The 22,727-nt window shown below is 41.5% G+C and overlaps 1 protein-coding gene and 1 pseudogene across 10 annotated transcripts in view; both read right to left on the bottom strand.

Annotated features, from left to right (window-relative positions):
• Positions 1-9,414, bottom strand: part of CROT (carnitine O-octanoyltransferase) — a 55,817-nt gene extending 46,403 nt beyond the window's left edge. Inside the window, exons 1-5 of one of the 10 annotated variants that reach the window (XM_055590049.1) lie at positions 9,174-9,413; positions 8,618-8,708; positions 6,993-7,258; positions 5,338-5,473; positions 1,049-1,173 (exon numbers count right to left, since the gene is read on the bottom strand). In XM_055590049.1, the coding sequence (XP_055446024.1) occupies positions 1,049-1,173; positions 5,338-5,452 (240 nt within the window). In that variant the 5' untranslated portion in view covers positions 5,453-5,473; positions 6,993-7,258; positions 8,618-8,708; positions 9,174-9,413. Of the gene's footprint in view, positions 1-1,048; positions 1,174-5,337; positions 5,474-6,992; positions 7,259-8,617; positions 8,709-8,790; positions 8,870-8,977; positions 9,115-9,145 lie in introns of those variants that run through there. The other 9 variants (XM_055590051.1, XM_055590047.1, XM_055590050.1 and 6 more) reach the window with 9 other exon arrangements.
• Positions 9,415-13,781: 4,367 nt separating this feature from the next.
• LOC129659039 (lactoylglutathione lyase-like) lies at positions 13,782-14,509 on the bottom strand (annotated as a pseudogene).
• Positions 14,510-22,727: the final 8,218 nt, after the last annotated feature.

Raw genomic sequence — 22,727 nt, forward strand, 5'->3', positions numbered from 1 at the left:
TCACTGAAGACTCAAAACTGAGAAAAAAGGAATCTAGACATATAAACTTGTATTATTCCATTATAGGTATCTAAGATCAGCTTGCTTTTTATTTCTAAAACTAAATGATAGTTACAAACATTATTTCTAGACTAAGGCAGTATCTTAAATTACGAAAACTCATCCTACAGAAGTAGAGTAGTTAAGATGAAAAATCAAAGAAGATTCCTTGTGAAAAATTACTGAGATCTTTATACCAATGTTTCCTCAATCTACCCAACTGAAACACAGAATACCCATAACCATTCTTCACTCCAGTTTTCTAATGGCCCTTTTCTCCTGTGCACTGTATAAATATTTGCACACCATAAATGTGATATCTATTTTAGTATTTGGGGCTTTTTTTTAGGCTATGATTATCTGGACAAAATGTTTTTCTCAAACATGGTCTAAAGATGACCTGCATCAGAACTGCATAGAGTAGTTAAATAAGGATATCTGGGCACCCTTTCCAGAGATAATGAATCAGAATCACTGGTCCCAGGAATTCTGCATTTTACCAAGTTCCCCTACATAATAAAAGGAACCCACACACAATACTTAAAACTCCCCAGAGTTAAACAATTCATTCATTCTTTTGGATGATAAAAGATGCTGCTGCTGCTGCTAAGTCGCTTAGTCATGTCCGACTCTGTGAGACCCCAGAGACGGCAGACCACCAGGCTCCCCCGTCCCTGGGATTCTCCAGGCAAGAACACTGGAGTGGGTTGCCATTTCCTTTTCCAATGCATGAAAGTGAAACGTGAAAGTGAAGTCACTCAGTTGTGTCCGACTCCTAGCAACCCCATGGACTGCAGCCTACCAGGCTCCTCCATCCATGGGATTTTCCAGGCAAGAGTGCTGGAGTGGGGTGCCATTGCCTTCTCCGTGATAAAGGATTCTACGGTATATTTCTACAGTAATAGTATTCTACAGTATATTCTACAGTAATAATTTAAAAATGAAAGCTAGATACACATTTACTTTTCATTAAGTATCAATATTCTAATAAATACAATAACATAAATACCCAGTTTCTTTTTCCTTTTGCTCTTTGAAGTAATTTCTGCTGCAATTTTTCTCCAATGCCATTTTGAAATTTCCAGACAATTGCTTCAGTATTCTTATATTCTTCCTCATTTGCAAATGGCTTTACTGTAAAAGGAAGAAATACGCATTAAAGTATTTAGACGTCAAGTACCACAAACTCACCTCAATTATTATTAATTACATAAATCTTGACTCAGTTACATAAAACACTTATGTATATACTAGAGCAGTCCACTAAATTAGAGTTTATAACATGAAAATGGCTGAAAAGCAATAATGCAAAATATGTCAAAAAAATAAAACAGTGGATACTATGTAGTCTGATACTGTTTTTCCCACAATTATTTTAAAATCATTCTAGACAATGATAGTTAAAATGACACACAGGACTATCACCTAGCCATTACTGTGAGAAATCTCACTAGCCATTACTGTGAGAAATTAAAGCTTCTTTCCATTAATGTTCAAGCAGAGCCTTAAACATTATGAATGTAAATGCAGCATATATGTAGATTTAAGTGTAAAGCCTTCCCAGAGCAGTTTAGGATCGCTTGTGGCCAATAACGACTTTCTTCACAAACACATACACAGAATACAAGGTGCCTAGTCCATGAAAACCAAGTGTTCTGAAAATTAAGCTATAGATGAAAGTAGAAATCCCTTAATTAGAAATCAAGCGACATTAATATCTTCCTTTTGATTTATTTTTGCCTCCTCAAAATCTTAAAGTTAGTTTAAATAGCTGCATTCAGAGAGCACAAGTGAATAATCAGAAAGTTTTTTTAAAAAAAGAAACTAGAATTCCCAGATGAAAGTAGGTGAGAAAAATAAGAAAAAAAAAATCAGAGCCTTCCAGTTAAACAAAGGCAACTAAGTTCATCAAGATATCTTCACTTCTAGTAACTCACTAAAATGAGAATTACTAAAAAGGTATAAGTTTATAAGGACAAAGAACATGAAAGAAGAGAGGACAGCAGAGAGGTTAACATTTTACAAATTAGAAAACGTGTGGGGAAATGATGACTGACCACAGAATGGACGAAGTACCCACAGCCTAGGGAGTAGAAAGAAGTGGGAGGGTAAGGAGGGCTTGGTGCAAACCCAACAAGCAAGCCAAGTCCTGCAGTGGAACTCTAGGAAGGTTCAAGAATTCATGACACACAGACTTCTAAAGATAAGGGACAATATGAGGCTGAAAACAGTATAACTGCTTCAATGCTTGTAAAAGCAGCTGACAACCACCCCACCCACAGCCGTCCTTATGAATCTCCTACACTCCAGAAAGCCAGACAACTTCCTCCCTCCCAATAGCGTTAGAAATATGAAGGTTTACCCTTAGGAGAAGTTGTCCCAAACTAGCAAAACACATTGATTCCAGCTCACATTTTAAACAGAGGGTTAACAATGAAAGTGTACACTAGAACAATGATCCCTCTTGTCTCTTCCTCCACTCAGCTCTCCAAACACTAGCCATCAGGCTTCTGCCTTCCTAACAAAAGACGAGCGAATTCTTCTTCGGGGAAAATATCAGTCCAAGAGAAAGGAGGTTGGGCATTTGCTGCTGCTGCTGCTGCTAAGTCGCTTCAGCCGTGTCCGACTCTGTGCGACCCCAGAGACGGCAGCACACCAGGCTTCCCCGTCCCTGGGATTCTCCAGGCAAGAACGCTGGAGTGGGTTGCCACTTCCTTCTCCAACGCATGAAAGTGAAAAGGGAAAGTGAAGTTGCTCAGTCATGTCCGACTCTAGCGACCCCATGGACTGCAGCCCACCAGGCTCCCCCGTCCATGGGATTCTCCAGGCAAAAGTACTGGAGTGGGCATTTGGATATGTCCTAATAGAACTTCTAGACCTCTGCCCTATTACCCTCTATGGCTCATTATAAGGCCCACAGGTCACCAAGGTCTATTCACACACTCAGAGCTCCCCATAAGCTTCTCAGGATCTGACTCAAATGTGAATGACAAAGGATTGCCACATATTAGAGGAAAATCCCTTATGTAGGAAGGAGTCAGGCCAAAAAAGGACTGATGATACCAAATATTAAATGGACCAAAAAGGGACAAGTGGCTCAGAAGGTAAAGAATCTGCCTGCAATGCAGGAGACCTGGGTTTAATCCCTGGGTCAGGAAGATCTGTTGGAGAAAGGAATGGCAACCCACTCCAGTATTCTTGCCTGGAGAACTCCATGGACAGAGAAACCTGGTGGGCTGCAGGCAATGGAGTTGCAAAGAGTCATACATGACTGAGTGACTAACACTTTCATTAATAAAATGAAAGGAAAATAACTTTTTAATTAAAAGCTTTGCCCAGAAAAACCAGATCCAAGTAATAGGAGCTGCTCTCAGAAAGAGAGTGAAAAAAAGAGAGGAGAAAACTACAAAACAAGTGATACTTTAAAAATTTCTGGGGTGGAATGTGCAGGGAGAGGGAGGCTCAAGAAGCATGGGATATACATATAATTATGACTGACTTGCTTTGTTGTATGGCAGAAACTAACACAACATTATAAAGCAATTTTCCTCTAATTAAAAAAAGAATAATTTCCTAGAACTGAAGAACATAACTTTTTAAACAGAAAGGACCCACTGAATGTTCAGTGAAATAATGAAAATACCTATACATCATGGTACATCACTGAGATATTCAGAATAACAGAGACAAAGAAATGGTTTCCAAACATATCTAGGGAGTGACAAACAATGGGTCACATATAAAGGGTCAAACACCAGAACAGCATCAGGTTTCTCAAGAGAAACAGACAGTTCCTTCAAAACTTAAGAAAAGTCATTTCCAACCCCAAATTCTATACTCAGCCAAACAATCAAGCATGAGTAGCATAAAAACATTCTTTTCCTCCCAGACACCCTTTCTCAAGTAGCCTCTAAAGATGCACTTCAAAATAAGCAAACAAAACGAGGAAACAGAACCCAGGAACCAGGGAATCCAACACAGGAGAGAGAGGTAAAGAGAACCACCAGAATGATGGCTACAGAACCTCCAGCCATCTTGAGAAAAGTAAACACTAATTCCAACAAGAAGGTAGGGGGCTCCAGGAGGGATGTCTCCAAGAAGAAATGAAACTGAGTGACTATCTTGTGTATTTAACTGGATTCAGGGATTTTAGGTGTAGTGAGATATCTGGGTTGAGTGAGTTGTAGATACAAAGCAAAGCAAGCAAATGAGAAATGAGGAAAAACCAAAAAATGCAGCAAAAACGTAATTACAGCACTGTACACTGAATGGTTCACCTGTGAATAACTGCATATCCCCAAACCCTCAATGGTCTGCTAAATTACTTTGGGTAAAGTGAAAGTGAAAGTGAAGTCGCTTAGTCATGTCCGACTCTTTGCGACCCCATGGACTGTAGCCCACTATGCTCCTCTGTCCATGTTATTTTCCAGGCAAGAGTACTGGAGTGGGTTGCCATTTCCTTCTCCAGAGGATCTTCCCGACTCAGGGATGGAACCCAGGTCTCCTGCATTGTAAGCAAGACGCTTTACCGTCTGAGCCACCAGGGAAGTCCTACTTCAGGTAAATCCAGATTTAAATCAGGTAAACACTAATTTAATTGCAAATGGTGATTTGGGGCAACAGTGAGAAAATTAGAGGGAAAATGTGATATGTTAGATTGCATAAATGTTGAGAAATGAAGCTGGAGGTTAGAGGGGTGTAGGAGAACTAAATCTTCATCTTTTTAGGAACTAACATATAATACCTACAACTAAAAAATCTAAGAAGGAGTTGTATATGCTTGTTAGTTTAAATCTGGAGATAAACAACACAAGAAGTAGATATTTGAAAATGCAGTGCGGGAAACGAGGCGGAGGACTACTTCTTATTGTAAACCTAATAGTACTACCTGGCTTTTTAACTATGGAAAAATTAACATTAGAGAAAGACAGAAATGTTTTGGACATTTTAAGGATACTTTTAATTATCATGAGCCTAGAGGACAAAGACTTCCCTGGTGGCTCAGAGGTTAAAGCATCTGCCTACAATGTGGGAGACCTGGGTTCAATCCCTGGGTCGGGAAGATCCTCTGGAGAAGGAAATGGCAACCCACTCCAGTACCCTTGCCTGGAAAATCCCATGGACGGAGGAGTGTGGTAGACTACAGTCCATGGGGTCACAAAGAGTCGGACATGACTGAGCGACTTCACTTTCACTTTTCACTTAGAGGACAAAACAATTAGACCCTCATCAACTTCTGACAATTTCACAGTTAAGCTGCTAGCAATATTAACATACGTTAAAAGATCACAAACATACCCGATTCAAGGTATTTTTTTAATGATTCTTCAAGTGAAGGAACAGGCAGCGATGGAAGGGAATCTTGGTACTGAAATGTCCTTTCTTCAGTTGATTTAGCCAGTTGATTTTCCATGATGCAGTCACAATAGGAACACTATAGAAAAAAGCCCTCATAATTAACTCCCATAAACATTTTTTAGGTACTAGTTTCAACGCACTACGTCAATATTTAGGGATCACAGTATATCTAGGACTTGGTTCTAGTCCTTAGGAATTCACAGATTTGTTCAAGAGAGAAAATCAATTAAAAAAAAAAACAAAACAAAAAAACAGAGTCTCAAATTGCTAGAGATCAACCCACTCCGGTACTCTTGCCTGGAAAATCCCATGGACGGAGGAGCCTGGTAGGCTGCAGTCCACGGGGTCGCTAAGAGTCCGACACATCTGAGCGACTTCACTTTCACGTTTCACTTTCATGCCTTGGAGAAGGAAATGGCAACCCACTCCAGTGTTCTTGCCTGGAGAATCCCAGGGACGGGGGAGCCTGGTGGGCTGCCGTCTATGGGGTCGCACAGAGTCAGACACGACTGAAGCGACTTAGCAGCAGCAGCAGCAGCAAGGAGTGATCCTCAAGATCACTATATTTTTTTGAGCCAAGTATTGCAGTAAGTGTGACAGAAAATGTATCATCTCCTTCATCTTCATTCTATGAAAAATGGCGTTCACTGCCATTTACATAGGAAGTCAAATCTTAGAGATTTAGTAAATTGCCTAAGATCAAACCAACAACTCAAATACAGATCTGTTTGACCATAATCTTCCTCCCATACCTGAGAGTGGGAGAGGGGACTTACAGTCAGTCTAAATGGGTACATAGAATGCAGATGTATAGAAAAGGATAATGGACTGAGAGAAAGAAATTTCAAGAGGAAAATATGAAAAGGTATGGAAGAGTCATTAAATCATAAACTTACAAAATATTACAGAATGCATAAATCAACAGATTGCATAAGTCATATGACAAGCTGCTGTAACCTAACTGTGCAGTGAGGCCTACACAGAATGATCAAGTATCGTAAAGCAATCTTGAACATTTTCCAGATGTATTAATTTTCAGAGAAATCAAAGTAACACAAAATGTGAATAGAAAAAGAAATTCCTCAAAGAAGCCTTTTAAATTATATATTAAAATGTGCTCAGTCACTTCAGTTGTGTCCGACTCTCTGCAACCCCATGCACCATGGCCCGCCAGGCTCCTCTGTCCATGGGATTCTCCAGGCAAGAACACTGGAGTGGGTTGCCATTTCCTTCTTCAGTGATAAAGTATGAAGTGAGTGAAGGGAGTGAAGTGAAGTCGTTCAGTCGTGTCCGACTCTTTGCGACCCCACAGACTGTAACCTATCAGGCTCCTCCGTCCGTGGGATTTTCCAGGCAAGAGTACTAGAGTGGGGTGCCATTTCCTTCTCCAACATATTAAAATAGCAGCTGAGAAATCAAGGAACAGTAATATTAAGAATTTCCTGTCCTTTCAAATACTACTTGTTAAAACTAATAGCAAAGTCAAATAGTATATTCCACTCACAGAAAGTTACAGAATAAAACATTATTTAAAACAAAAACAAAAACAAAACAATGGTGTGGCAGAGACTGCTTTAAGCCAATATAATTCTTACCCTTTCTTAACAGAATCCTGAGTCTCAGCTGGGTAGCAGGCCACACAGCTGTATCTCTCCTACTCTCCCTTGGAGCTCGGTATGGCTTTTGGATGTGTATGCTGCCTCCAGATTATGCCCTTGTAAGGAACTACAGGTGTTCTCTGCTTTCTCTTCTCCTCACTGCCAAGCAGGAAAGTGCCAACTGGACTAGCACTTTGGACCCATTTATAGGAGACAGGTATTGAGGCTGTTAGCGTCTTCCTACTAGACCTGGACTCCTTCCTCTAGATGTATAAGAAAAACAAACAAAAAACCACCACCAACAACAACAAAAACCCTTTTACTTATGCCACTGTAGTTTGGCTTTCTTTGTTAAGGAAGAAGAGCTTAGCCTACACCACTAATATAAAGAGATAATCCAAAACTGAGATACAACAAATATCCCAATTCCTCAGCTTTTTCCTATCTAAATGACTAACTGCCCTTCACTGTGACCATCCATAAACATGGCTTTAGGACTAAAAGAAATGCAGATCTGGGTCCAAATGCCAACTCATCATTTTATACTCACATGCCCTGGGACAAATAACTTTATCTGAATTTCTTTATCTGTAGAGAGGATACTCAAATAATCATTGTTAGGGTTAATTTTTTCCTTAATACCTTCGAAACTGAATTATAAAAATAATCTAGTTTTGAGACAACCACATCATGTTAAGCAGGATTTTCTGTAAGTGGCCCTCTTGATTCTGCCCCCGCTAATACCCAGAACCTGTGAATATGAGATTATCATTTCTTGGACTGTGATGGTGTTATTGCAAAATTGACCTTAAAGAAGAGGGATTATCCAGGTGGGCCTAATCTAATCACTTGAGCTCTTATCTTATAGCAGAAAGCTTTCTCCAAGAGGTGGCCGAAGATGAGTCAGGGAGATTAAAAGCATGAAAAGGGTTGAAGGTGCTGTCTGGCTTTGAAAATGCACTTGCTCCCGTGGAACTAAGAGAGACCCCAGGTGACAGCCAGTAAGGAAATGACAACCTCGGTCCTGATGGGAAATTAATTCTGCATGGAAATTAGTAACTGCATGGAAATTAATTCTACCAACAACCTCAATGAATCTGAAGATGGATTCTCCCTCAGAAAGCCTCGACCAACAAATTCATTTCAGTTTTGTGAGACACTAAGCAGTGAACCCAGCTAAACCTACCCAAACTTTGCATCTATAGAGATGCAGGTTAATAAATTTCTTTTTTAACTGTTAGGTTTGTGATAAATTGTTATGTAGCAATAGGAAACTAACACACCTATGTAGAAAAACAAGCTATTCTCTGTATACATCCATGCCACTTAGACTCTAGGCATCTGAGACCACAACGATCAATTCCATACTCACTACGGTCTTAACTCAGCAAGAGGTACACAGTAAAAATGTGAATTATCAGATTCTTTCATGGAGGATTGTTTTGAACTCTCAATCACAAAGACTGAATAATACAATTCCAAAAGAACCTATAAATAAATGCTTTAGGAAAGTGATGATGCCCGACTTAATTACAGTGGGCCACCTGGGAGCAGTAAGATGGAAACTCTGAGTACAAAACAGAATCAGGAAAAAGAAGTAAAAGGAATAGATAACCACATACCGGTAAACCAAGACGAGTTGTTTAGGACTGCCAAGTGCTTGTTGTAACAATTCTGTTCAGGAACCACAGGGGTATGGACTGAACTGGTGAACTGTGGGCAGGACGAAAACAAGCTTAACAATTCCAGGAGTAAAAAATTACCAAAAACTAGTAAAAGAGGGTGGAAGACATACAACAGAAGGGTTGGGAGGCGCCAAGTCTCATCCCTTCGGAATTCACAGCGAACACACGCAAAGTCCATCTGCCAGAAAGCTAGATAAAAATTACTACACGGATTAACTGGGTGAATTACTAGGACAACCGCACTCCCTTCCGTTAGATAAGCCCCAGATTACAATGTACCTCCCGGTGCCCAGGTACCTGGTGCTGGCGATTTTTCGCAGGGCTGCCAAGTTCAAAGCCTGGCACTAGAGACAAGAGGAGAGGGCGACGAGAGCTCGGAGACGCCCCCCACCAAAGCAAAGGCAGCTCCGCACACACTCTAAAAGCCACCAGGTGACAGCAATCTAACGAAGCACCACCACGCACCAGCCCAGCGGCCCAACTTCAGGAGTACCTCTCAGACCCGGGCCAGAGACATGCACGAAGTCACCTCCGCCAAGTCCTGTCACCTCTGCCGCTCTACACCATTTAACTCTGTCCTTAACTTCTCCCCACCCCCAAAATGTTAGGGTAGAGAGGGAGGGAGCGCAAACTCCGCCAGCCAAGTAGTCCCGACCCGCCCTGCGCTTCACCAACTGCGCCGCAGCCCCCAGCGGCACCGGCCTGCTCCCCTCTCGCCCAGAGGCGCGAGAATTGGACGGAAAGCCGCGAGGGTCCCGCCCCGCGGTCAACGGGAAACGGGGATTTGTTGGGATGCCCTGGGGGTCCCGCCCTGTCCTTGAAGGGGTGGAGGGCGGGTCGGGCCTGCGCTTTCTCGCGACCTGGCCACGCCTCCCTCGGGCTTTCCTGGTTCCCTGCCCGCCACTTACAGGCCTGGCGGGCGGGCAGTAAGGGCCACAGTCCGGACCCAGTCTGGCAGCAGTTTACTGCTTGCAGCTGTTGGACCACAGCGCCTCACTCGGAACGTGGCTGGAGCTGAGGGCCGGCTGCACTCCGCTCAGGTGCCTGACTTTCTGGAACCGGTATAAAAACAAATGGCCCATTTTCACGCAAGCTGTGCAAGACTCGCTGCGCTGTTCCTCTTCTAGCCCCAGCTCCTATTTAGCAGCCGTTCTTCCCAAAGTGAAGAATTCCTTGTCACTTTTTGTAATTCCCAAGTAAGAATTTATACCAGTGCCTTAAGGAGGAATACTGTCGTTCCCTCCGTGTCCTACCAAGAGAACAGTAACCATATAAATCCCCACTTGGTCTCTCTTTTGCTTCATCCACTGAGGCTGAAATTTGCCCAGCTAGATATCCTGCAGCACTGGGCTAGCTTCCCTACCCTCCCACAGGTCTTCCTGCTGCCGGAGGCCCTTGAAGCGCGCAGGGACTCACACTGCAAGCTTCAGGCTGACCTGATACCTTCTACTGTCGCACCAAGAAATGAAGTTTTTAACCAGAGGGAATTAGGCAAGTGCTAGAGAAAGATCATAATACAATTAACATAGTTTCACAAGCAAATCTATTTTACATTTACTCCTGGAAACACACTGTTTCAGTTTTCATTTTAAATACATTTTCATTTTTGTGAAAGAAAAGGCCAATGGTTTACAGTGACTGTGAAATGGATATCAAATATAAATAACTGGATTTCAAATTAACATGTCCGTCCCAGGTCCCAATCTTTTCCTAACTCTGTAAAATCTGACCAGAAGGAAACTGAGGATACAAATGAGTATTTGTAAGTTCTCTACAAAAATAGGAATGAGTTTGGTTGCAGTGCCTTTTCTGTGCTTGCTAGTGATGTTACATAATATGTGGCAGACACACTTTTCTGATAAATGTTCTGAATTCTGAAACATATCAGGCCAAATAAGGTTTCAGATAAGGAATTTTAAAGTTGTAGTGATTTCTGAAGATGCAGGGGGGAAAAAACTTCACTCATAGTATCTAGATGCTATGATCCGGATAATGTTACAATTGACTTACAAGGATGTAGGGAAAGAAACTATCATAGTATTTAGATGCTATGTTCTGGATAATGTTAAAATTGGCTTGCAAGGTATTATTCTTAAACGCAATTTTTAAAATAGTCAAAAAAACTTCAAAGTATTTTTTTTTCTTCCCTAGTGAATTTTGGTGCCTCTTACAGTTTTTGCATGTCTAATACCTGAGGGTGCCATAGAATTTAGGGTCACTTAGCTTCAATGCCTCCTAATCTTGTTAATTTAAAGGGAAACACAATATTTCTGTAAAGATTCCTAGATTTTTAGAAAGAAAAAACCCGTGGGACTGAATGCAAAGGAGTGAAACAGAGACTTGTGTATGCAGGGGAGAAAAGGTAATCTTTAAAAATATATGAATAAGCAAGTCTACCAATAATTCCCCAAAGCATATAGTTAAAAGTGACTTGTTTTTCTTCAAAATACACAATATGAGCTTTAATGGCCGATTCTGAATTCTGTTCAGGTTAAATTTGAATTCGTTTACATCTCTTGCAGTGGAGTGGCTGATAGTGGCTCTTGAGCCATAGGTTCAGGCACATGACATATATTGATAACAAGAAGTTGTCCCAAGGTTAAAAATTGATTGTGAGTCAAAATATTTTTGTGAAGAAAACCTTGTAATTACTACAAGTAGTGATAATAACATTTTTTATTTAACTTTATTTATTTTTGGCTGTGCTGGGTCTTCGTTGCTGCATGGGTTTTTCTCTAGTTGCAGAGAGCAGAGGCTGCTCTCTAGTTGCGGTGCACAGGCTTCTCATTGCTGTGGCTTCTCTTGTTGCAGAACACAGGCTCTAGGGCACACAGGCTTCAGTAATTGTTGTTGCCAGGCTCTGGAGCACAAGTTCAATATTGTAGCGCCCAGGCTTAGTCGCAAGCATGTGGATCGAATCTGCGTTTTCTGTATTGTCAGATGGCTTCTCTACTACTGAGCCACCAAGAAAGCCCAAGAAGTGATAGTAAGGTTTTTAAGTTGCCATAAAAAATATTTCATTTTTAGTCCCATGAGACCTTTCATTTTTCATCCTATGTAGCTCTTTCTCAGTGTACCACAAACAGAAATAGCTCCTGTAGACAAATCTGGATAAGTTTCACTGTGAAAAGTGTAAAAACACCAGGAATTTACATTTTAGATATGCACAGCTAGCTGTTAAGACTTGTGACTCTGAGAAGTAATGAGTTATAGTATAAACAGCTGTAACCTATGAAACAGATCTTTACTTTCATTCCAATATATAAAATGAACATAGTAAAGAAATAATTATGTGATCTTTTCTTATTTTTAATGAGGGGGTGTGGGCAACAGACAGGCAATCACTTCAGGAAGCAACTCACAGCAAAAATAAAGCATTCTGGATACCAAGAAATCAACCTGAGATTAAAAATTAAATCCTCTACCAACAGCAAATGAACATACAAAGGGTGTTTTCTTAGGACTATTCTTTGATTTGGAGTTGTCTTTAGTGATATTTACTGTATATAAAAATTTACCACCAAAATCCTAGAGAAGAGTTAAGATCACCATGATGTCTTTACATCTCAGAAAAAGTCTGTATTACTAAGCAGAACATAAATTAACAGCTTTGTTAGGATATAATTTGTATACCATAAAGTGCCCCCATTTATCTATTTACTTTTGCCATGCCACTCATGTGATCTTATTTCCTTGACCAGGGATTGAACCTGTGTCCCATGCAGTGAAAGAGTCCTAACTACTGGACTGCCAGGCAGTTCCCTAAGATTTCATTTAAAGTGTATAAATCAGTGGCTTTTACTATATTTACAGGTTTATCCAATAGCCATAATATAATGTTAGAACATTTTTAGCACCCCAAAAGACGGCCACTACCTCCCCAGTTCTCTGCAATCATTAATCTACTTTCTTTTTTTTTTAAGTAGGAAAATACTTTATTTTTATTTTATTTTATTTTTAAACTTTACAAAATTGTATTAGTTTTGCCAAATATCAAAATGAGTCCACCACAGGTATACATGTGTTCCCCACCCTGAACCCTCCTTCCTCCTCCCTCCCCATACCATCCCTCTGGGTTGTCCCAGTGCACTAGCCCCAAGCATCCAGTATCATGCATCAAACCTGGACTGGCAACTCATTTCATACATGATATTTTACATGTTTCAATGCCATTCTCCCCAATCTTCCCACCCTCTCCCTCTCCCAGAGTCCATAAGACTGTTCTATATATCAGTGTCTCTTTTGCTGTCTCGTACACAGGGTTATTGTTACCATCTTTCTAAATTCCATATATATGCGTTAGTATACTGTATTGGTGTTTTTCCTTCTGGCTTACTTCACTCTGTATAATAGGTTCCAGTTTCATCCACCTCATTAGAACTGATTCAAATGTATTCTTTTTAATGGCTGAGTAATACTCCATTGTGTATATGTACCACAGCTTTCTTAGCCATTCGTCTGCTGATGGACATCTAGGTTGCTTCCATGTCCTGGCTATTATAAACAGTGCTGTGATGAACATTGGGGTACACGTGTCTCTTTCCCTTCTGGTTTCCTCAGTGTGTATGCCCAGCAGTGGGATTGCTGGATCATAAGGCAGTTCTATTTCCAGTTTTTTAAGGAATCTCCACACTGTTCTCCATAGTGGCTGTACTAGTTTGCATTCCCACCAACAGTGTAAGAGGGTTCCCTTTTCTCCACACCCTCTCCAGCATTTATTACTTGTAGACTTTTGGATCGCAGCCATTCTGACTGGTGTGAAATGGTACCTCATAGTGGTTTTGATTTGCATTTCTCTGATAATGAGTGATGTTGAGCATCTTTTCATGTGTTTGTTAGCCATCTGTATGTCTTCTTTGGACAAACGTCTGTTTAGTTCTTTGGCCCATGTTTTGATTGGGTCATTTATTTTTCTGGAGTTGAGCTGTAGGAGTTGCTTGTATATTTTTGAGATTAGTTGTTTGTCAGTTGCTTCATTTGCTATTATTCTCTCCCATTCTGAAGGCTGTCTTTTCACCTTGCTAATAGTTTCCTTTGATGTGCAGAAGCTTTTAAGTTTAATTAGGTCCCATTTGTTTATTTTTGCTTTTATTTCCAGTTAGGGGGAAACAGCTGAAAGAGTAAAGGGAGATAGATTTAAGAATAATCTGAGTTGGGACAAGGATCCATCAGTCCTAGATGCTTCTGTTATCTGAATATCTTGAATCACATGATTTCCTGTTTTACCTTCTACAATGTCTCCACTGAAGTTTCAAATCAGCGTTCTCACAGAACTAAATAATAGTTATCATTGTGTTGGGATTCAAAATTTCAATCCAGTAACCATCAGGATCTTGAATAAATGCCAGGCCTTTCATTTTACCATCATCAGGTTTCTTCACAAATTTGACTCCCAGTTCTTCAAATCTTTTACAAGCACCATGAACATTGGGAACAGCAATTCCAATGTGACCAAATCCTCGAGGGTCTGAATTGCCACTGTGGTAACTCTGGGTCTCATCATCTTCCATGCCCCAGTTGTGTGTCAGTTCAAGTGTAGCTTTTCTGGAGAATACCCACGCTACTTTTTCATCTTTATCTTTTGGGATGTCATTTTTATCCTCATAAGCCAAGAAATACAGTGAAAATTTCATAGTGGGGAAATCAAGTTTCTGGAATAGTGTCATTCCAAGAATTCTCATAAAAAATCCAGTGACTTCTTAGGATCCTTAATTCGCAGCATGGTCTGCTGCAAGAGAAAATCCTTGGTGCTGGGGTCCAGGTCGGAGCAACAGCTGAGGGCAGCCTCGTCGGTGAGGCTGCCGGACTGGGCTGTGGTTCTGCCATGGCCGCGCTGCTGTATCACGGACGACTGTCCCCGGGAATGCAAGAGGTACCCACACTCCGCCGGCTTCTCTCTACTTTCTATTTATATAGATTTGCCTATTCAGGTGGAGAAGGCAATGGCACCCCATTCCAGTACTCTTGCCTGGAAAATCCCATGGACAGAGGAGCCTGGTAGACTGCAGTCCATGGGGTCGCGAAGAGTCGGACACGACTGAGCGACTTCACTTTCACTTTTCACTTTCATGCATTGGAAAAGGCAATGGCAACCCACTCCAGTGTTCCTGCCTGGAGAATTCCAGGGACGGGGGAGCCTGGTGGGCTGCCATCTATGGGGTCGCACAGAGTCGGACACGACTGAAGCAACTTAGCAGCAGCAGCAGCAGCCTATTCAGGACACTTTACATGAATAGGATCACACAATATGTGGTCTTCTATGACTAGCTTCTTTCACTTAGCATGTTTTTGAGATTTATCCATGTTGTGGCATATATCAATACTTCATTCCCTATTGTGGCTTAATGATATCACATTGTATGGGTATATTACATTTTGTCTATCCATTCATCAGTTAATGAACATTTGGATTGTTTCCATCTTTTGATTATTTTAAATAATATTGCTATAAACATTTATGTACTAGTCTTTGTATGAACATATGCTTTTAGTTATCTTCAGTAAATACCTAGGAATAGAATTGCTGTGTTATATATGGTAACTCTGTGTTTAACATTTGTTCTTATTGTTCAGTTGCTAAGTTGTATACTCTCTGTGACCCCATGGAGTGTATCACACCAGGCTTTTTTTCTCCTCCACATCTCCTGGAGTTTGCTCAAATTCATGTCTATTTAGTCAGTGATGCTATCTAACCATCTCATCCTCCGCTGTCCTCTTCCCCTTTTGCCTTCAATCTTTGCCAGCATCAGGGTCTTTTCCAGTGAGTTGGCTCTTCACATCAGGTGGCCAAAGTATTGAAGCTTCAGCTTCAGCATCAGTCCTTCCAATAAATATGCAGGATTGATTTCCTTTAGGTTTGACTGGTTTGATAAAACTGCCAAACTGCTTCCCAAAGTGGGTGTGTGACTTTACATTCCCACCAGCAAAGTATAAGGGTTCCAATCTCTCTCTGCCATAATAACAGTAACGATAACACTTGTTATTGTCCATCTCTTTGATTATAGCATCCCAATAGATGGGATATATTAGCTCACTGTCTTAATTTGCATTTCTGTAAAGACTAAGTGTTGAGCATCTGTTCCTGTGCTTATTGGTTGTTTGTGTCTCTTCTTTGGATAAATGCCTTTGTGTTGTTGAGTTGTAAGAGTTCTTTATATATTCCAGATATAAATCCCTTATCAGATACATGATTTGCAAATATTTTCCTATGTGGATGGTCTTCATTTTCTTGATTGTGTTCTTTAAAGGACAGTTTTAATTTTAATGATGTTCTGCTAATCAATCTTGTGATTTTGCTGTTGTAGCTAAGAAATTATTGCTAATCTGAGATCATAAAGACTTACTCCTCCTGTGTTTCTTCTAAGAGTTATGTAGTTTTTGCTCTTAGACTTATGCCTGTGATTCACTTTAAGTTACTTTTTCTGTGTGGTGGGGAGTAGGGGTCCAAATTCATTCTTTTGCATGTGGAATCCAGTTGTCCTATTACCACTATTGGTTGAAAAGACTTTCCCACTAAACTGGTTTGGCCCCTGTGTCAAGTCAGTGCATCATACGTGATACCCTTTACTTCTCACTCTCAATTCTCTTTGATTCACCTGCATGTCTGTCCTATGCTGGTACCACACTGTCTTGATTACTTGAGTTATTGAGTTTTGAAATTGATATCTGAGTCCCCCAGCTTTTTTTTTCTTTTTCAAGATCATTTTGGCTATTCTGGATCTCTTTCCTTTCCAGTGTTGTAACACTTCATGGTATAGTTACAGACGTCAAGTAGTGTTTCATTTGGTACATAAATATTGACTTTTTTAATATCACAGGCTTCTAAGAAACCAACCTAGTCTAGTTAGTAAACTGAACTGTCAACGTTCTTGGTTTTTTCCCACATCATGAGCGTGTGTGCTTAGTCATATCAGACTCTCTGAGACCCCACGGACTGCAGCCCACCAGGCTCCTCTGTCCATGGGATTTTCCAGGCAAGAGTACTGAAGTCAGTTGCCATTTTCTCCTCCAGGGGATCTTCCTGACCCAGGTATCAAACCTGCGTCTCCTGCATCTCTCACATTGGCAGGCATATTCTTTACCCCTGAGCCACCTGGGAAGCCCAATTTCTCATATCACAGCAACACCTAATTCGTGTAGATCAGCTATATCTTCATTTATGCAGTTATTATAAGGAAAAAAAGGTATTCACAAAGTTTTTCCCTATAATAGAATCCCTTTTCTATCATGTGAAGTTTATCTAAAAATATTAACATGTAAGGGACTATGGATACACATGGTATACAAATAAGATCTCAATGTAGTGAAGTTAAACACTGTTAACCTTAAAAATAAAGCAGTCATATTTTAGCAAAAATGGGGTTATTTGGGAATAGCAGAAGAATTGTTTTTTGAATCCAAGAGTCTGTTTCATAGAGTTTGACGGCACAAGGAATGGTTGCTGCTGCTGCTGCTGCTAAGTCACTTCAGTCATGTCCGACTCTGTGCGACCCTAGAGATGGCAGTCCACCAGGCTCCCCTATCCCTGGGATTCTCCAGGCAAGCACACTGGAGTGGGTTGCCATTTCCTTCTCCAATCAAGGAATGGTTAGCAGTACCTAATAGGGGCTTTCCAGCAAGGCTGAAGGAAGTCTTTCTGGAGGTGTCTTTTCCAATAGGCAGGCTGCAAAGGGTGATGCTTAGGGTCTTTGCCTCCTGGGAGCATGCTGTGAAAGGATTGCTCTACCAAAGCATGGTTATTTTTAACACAAGCAATTAGGCCTTTATGATAATGAAATTTATCTCCTTTTTATCAGCTGTTGATCAAAAGAGGCAGAGGCCAGGTGCATTGGATGTGCTGTGACTAGCTCAAAAGACTGAGAAGTGCCTGAATATCAAGCTTGAGTTTGAGCAAACAGCAGTTTTTAATTGGAGACCCTATGTCCCTTCAAGGCCAACAGTTTTAACATATGAATGTTGTCATCCTGTGAAAAAGCTTGAGAAAGGGAGCAGAGAAGCAAACTACTCACATATTATAACAAAGTAGAGCCTGCAGAAAACTTTACACCATCCAAATCAACCTTCATGATTTGTGAAGAGTAAAGCAAACTTCCTGTGAAATGCAGGGGCATTACTGTCCAAATTTATTGCCTTTCTTTCCAAGTGAGCACAAAAGGGTGTTGTTTAGTCTTATCAACTGGAATACTAAAGAATGTACTCCATAAATTAATTACAGTGAAAATGTGCTTTCTGTGGGACTGGATGTCAGTAGTGTGTGGAGGTTGGGAACAACAGGGTGTCAAGGGATGAAAGAGTTGTTTATTGCTTGTAAGTTCTAGTTGAATGTTCACTGGGGCCCTTGAGTTTTCCTACAGGTAAAATGGGTATTACAGGGACCAGAGGGCTTACCCCATGGCTCAGCGGTAAAGAATCCACCTGTAGTACAGGAGACATAGGTTCGATCCCTGGATCAGGAAGATCCCCTGGAGGAGGGCATGACAACCCACTCCAGTATTCTCGCCTGGAGAATTCCATGGACAGAGGAGCCTGGCAGGCTACAGTCCATAGAGTAGCAAAGAGTTGGGCACAGTTGAAGCGACTGAACATGCATGAGAGTGTGCACACACACAAATACACACAGGGACTAGAACAGAGGGTAATAGGCTCTGAGCCTTGTAATCCTCTATTATGGCTTGATGCCTTGAAGGACTCCTTTATTTATAGGGTGTTAATTCTGAACAGAGGCTTTGAGGGATCTATTCGAATCTTGACAGGGGGTGCACTGTGGATTCTACAAATATCCCTTGAAGATTTTTCCCATAAAGAGAGTGGTAGCTGATCCAATGGGGATAAATGGCCAGCGTCCCCATATTCAGCTATACTGCCAACAAAAATAAAAGCAAATAAAAGATGGTGAAACGTCATTCAGTTCACTTGGTTGGCTATTGCTACTGTCAAATTCTAGCATTGTTTTTGCCTTTTAGGAGACAGAAATTCCAGCATGATACTTTTCTAAGAAGCCTCAGCCTAGTAAATGAATAGGAGCAGAGGAACTAAGGAGAAAAAAGGTATGTATCTCTCAGAAGGCCTCAACGAAAGGGACCAGGTTTAGAGATGGGAAGCTGGGGAGGTTTACTAAGGATCCTCACTCTTTGAACTGTCTTAGTGCTCTGAGGCCGGAGAAGGCAATGGCAAGCCACTCCAGTACTCTTGCCTAGAAAATGCCATGGATGGAGGAGCCTGGTAGGCTGCAGTCCATGGACGCGACTGAGCGACTTCACTTTCACTTTTCACTTTCACACAATGGAGAAGGCAATGGCAACCCACTCCAGTGTTCTTGCCTGGAGAATCCCAGGGACAGCAGAGCCTGGAGGGCTGCCGTCTTTGGGGCTGCACAGAGTCGGACACGACTGAAGCGACTTAGCAGCAGCAGCAGCAGCAGCAGTGCTCTGAGGCAGGGGCTGCTTTATAGCAGTTGGTTGAGCACTGAGAGGGTAGCTCTGGGTCCGTAAAGACAGAGAGATATATTCCGAATCTAGAGAGTGGTGTCTCTAAGCTGATTAACAGAGAGGATTAGGAAGAGCTCCTGTATGTAGCTCCTCGGAGGCCCCATCATTGGGAATCAGGAGGTCTTGGGAATTAGACTGGCTAGAGGGCTGAAAACTCCTGGAGCACTTGAATTTATAACAACCTTTTGTTCAATATTTTGGTTCTCATAGAAACAGCAGTAATAGGTTTTTGATAGTCTTTTTTTTTTTTTTTCCTGGGCACACAACATATGGGATGTCAGTTCCCTGACCAGGGATCGAACCCATGCCCCTTGCAGGGAAAACAAGGAGTCCTGACCACTGGACAACCAGGAAAGTCCCACTGGGGGTTTTCAGTTTTGTTTCAGGGCCTTCATCTGCTGGAGTTGAAAATTAAGAATTCTAGTGGTCTCTCATTTAGGTGAGTCAGCTAGAGTTCAAATGAGCTGATTTGCTAAATTAACTAAATTCTGAAGTAGACATGGCTTCCCACTCCAACCCTGGGTCTTTTAACCAACAGAGAAAGATCCTAGTTCAGCCCATTAATAAACATAGAGTTAAAGTCTACCTGAGTGGATTCAGCATCTGAAGGAAGACCTGAATTTCACTTGAAAATGATCTGAAGTCTGTTATAATTGTCAAGAAGGGGTTCCTCAGATTTCTGTGGGCAAGCCTTCATTTTATTTCGATCAGGCTTAGGAAGAGCTACTGTAATTGCCCAGTGAAAGTTTTCAGGCAGTGTTCTAGCCTTTTGCTAAAAGTTAGGAGTTTGTTTTTCTACATCTGTTCAGGATGTTCTCATCCAGCAAAATTCCTTCACTGTTTGGCTTGACTATCAGCAACAAGCAAGTGGACGAACTATTCAAAATCTGAGACACCAGGTTGGTTAGTTTGAACAACAATGTTAAATACTTCAGCAAACTTATGGGGCTCCTCAGTTATTTCAGGGCTCTCAATTTGGCCTTATAGTCCAGGGAACAAAAGACATTTGGGGTTTATTTGGATCCTCAGAAGAGAAACCTTTAAAGGGAAAGGTTCTGATAGCTTCAGAGAAGGTGGAAGTGAGGAGAGGCTCAGGGAAAAGGGGAAGCTTGGTGAAAGAATGAGACTGGGAAACTGAGGGTGCAGCAGAGGAGAAGGATGGCACCAGGGGTGGGGGCTGGGCACAAGGGGCTGCCTTCAAAAAATGAGGTAGTAGGGGAGAAGCCGTCTTGTCTTTCTTTAGTGACTCAGTTAATTTGGAAATTGTATTTGCAGAGAAGCAATTTTAGACCCTGGATAATGCTTGGAATGGAGAAAGCAATGTCACCCCACTCCAGTACTCTTGCCTGGAAAATCCCATGGACGGAGGAGCCTGGTAGGCTGTAGTCCATGGGGTCGCTAGAGTCGGACACGACTGAGCGACTTCACTTTCACTTTTCACTTTCATGCATTGGAGAAGGAAACGGCAACCCACTCCAGTGTTCTTGCCTGGAGAATCCCAGGGACGGGAAGCCTGGTGGGCTGCCGTCTCTGGCGTGGCACAGAGTCGGACATGACTAAAGTGAGGCAGCAGCAGAATGCTTGGAAGCCTCAAAATATCATTGAAAATATGTGTCCTATTAGGTTTTGACAGCTTTAGAGCCCACAGCTGTCCAATTCAGTTTCAAGAAAAGTGTGAGAAGTTTGGAAGTTCCCCATAATGGCCATTAGTGTTCTAAGTTACTTTTGGTTACATCAGTCTATTGAGTTAGAAATGCACATGAGGAAAGGGTGTTTTTTTTTTTTTTTAAGTTTTTATTTTGTATTGGGTTATAGCCGATTAATGATGTTATGATAGTTCCAAGTAAACAGTGAGTGAAGAGATTCAGTCATACATGTACATGTACCCATTCTCCCCAGAATCCCCCTCCCCTCCAGGCTGCCAGATAACATCGAGCAGAGTTCCTTGTGCTGTAGGGTAGATCCTTATTGATTATCCATTTTAATTATAGCAGTGTGTACACGTCCATCCCAAACTACCTAACTATCCCTTTCCCTGTCCTTCCCACAGCAACCGTAAGATTGTTCTCTAAATCTGTGAGTCTCTTTCTGTTTTGTAAGTAAGTTCATTTGTATCATTTCTTTTTAGATTCTGCAGGGCTATCATAAGATATTTCTCCTTCTCTGTCTGACTTCACCCAGTATGACACTCTCTAGGTCCATCCATGTTGCTGCAAATAGCATTACTTTCTTCTTTTTAAGGAGAGATCCAAGTTTTTAAACATAAAATTGGCCAGGGGCACCCTCAAAGCATTCTGATGACTGGGATCCCATTTCTTTGGGATTTTTTCCTCTAAATCAACAAGAAAAATTCCCAAACGTACAGTTCCAATAGGAACAGCCCAGTTCCATAAGAAATCAGGCTGAAGATCAGGACAGTTCTGATAGAGTTCTGATATGACAGACTTCCAGTGGGAACAGCTCAGTTCCAAAAGGAATGAGGCTAAAGGTCAACACAGTTCCAATAAACAGAGTTCCAATAGACAGAGTTGCAGTGGGAACAGCCCAGTTCCAAAGGAATTGAGCCAAAGGCCATATGAACACTCTCAGAAAGAACAAAGCCTTCAAACAGATCCCAAATAAAGCCTGAACTCAAAATGCAAAGAGTGTGGGCTTGAAATTCAGGAGACTCTTTTCCTCAAATTCATGGTCAGTGAGAAAGCAATGAGCTCTGGGCTCTATGGGTTGCTCACATACCTTGGGAGTTGTTGGAGGTCTTCTTGGCATCCCAATTTTTAGCATCAAGTGATGTTGACCTTAAAAATAAATCAGTCAGTTGTTTTACCAGAATAGGTTTATTAGGAAATACCAGAGGAGCTACAATTCAGGACAAGCAAGCTATAGCAAAAGCCATAGGCAAGTTCAACAAAAGAAAGGAAAGTTATAAGAGAAAAAAGAGGAAGTTAGGAAGTATTGTTTTGAATTAGTCTGTCAGAGAAAAGTGAGAGTCTAGGGTGATGACTGTTTCTCGTTGGCTGAGTTGCTGGAGTATCTGGTTTCCTGTTCAGTCAGTTAGGTGCAGTCGCTCAGTCGTGTCCGACTCTTTGCGACCCCATGGACTGCAGCACGCCAGGCCTCCCTGTCTATCACCAACTCCTGGAGTTTACTCAAACTCATGTTCATTGAGTCGGTGATGCCAACCAACCATCTCATCCTCTGTCAACCCCTTCTCCTCCTGCCTTCAATGTTTCCCAGCATCAGGGTCTTTTCAAATGAGTCAGCTCTTTGCATCAGGTGGCCAAAGTATTGGAGTTTCAGCTTCAACATCAGTCCTTCCAGTGAACACCCAGGACTGATCTCCTTTAGGATGGACTGGTTGGATCTCCTTGCAGTCCAAGGGACTCTCAAGAGTCTTCTCCAACACCACAGTTCAAATGCATCTATTCTTTGGCACTCAGCTTTCTTTATAGTCCAACTTTCACATCCATACATGACCACAGGAAAAACCATAGCCTTGGCTAGACGGACCTTTGTTGACAAAGTAATGTCTCTGCTTTTAAATATGCTGCCTAGGTTAGTCA

This window comes from Bubalus kerabau, chromosome 8 (genome assembly GCF_029407905.1).
Source record: "Bubalus kerabau isolate K-KA32 ecotype Philippines breed swamp buffalo chromosome 8, PCC_UOA_SB_1v2, whole genome shotgun sequence".
In the NCBI taxonomy this organism is placed as follows: domain Eukaryota; kingdom Metazoa; phylum Chordata; class Mammalia; order Artiodactyla; family Bovidae; genus Bubalus; species Bubalus kerabau.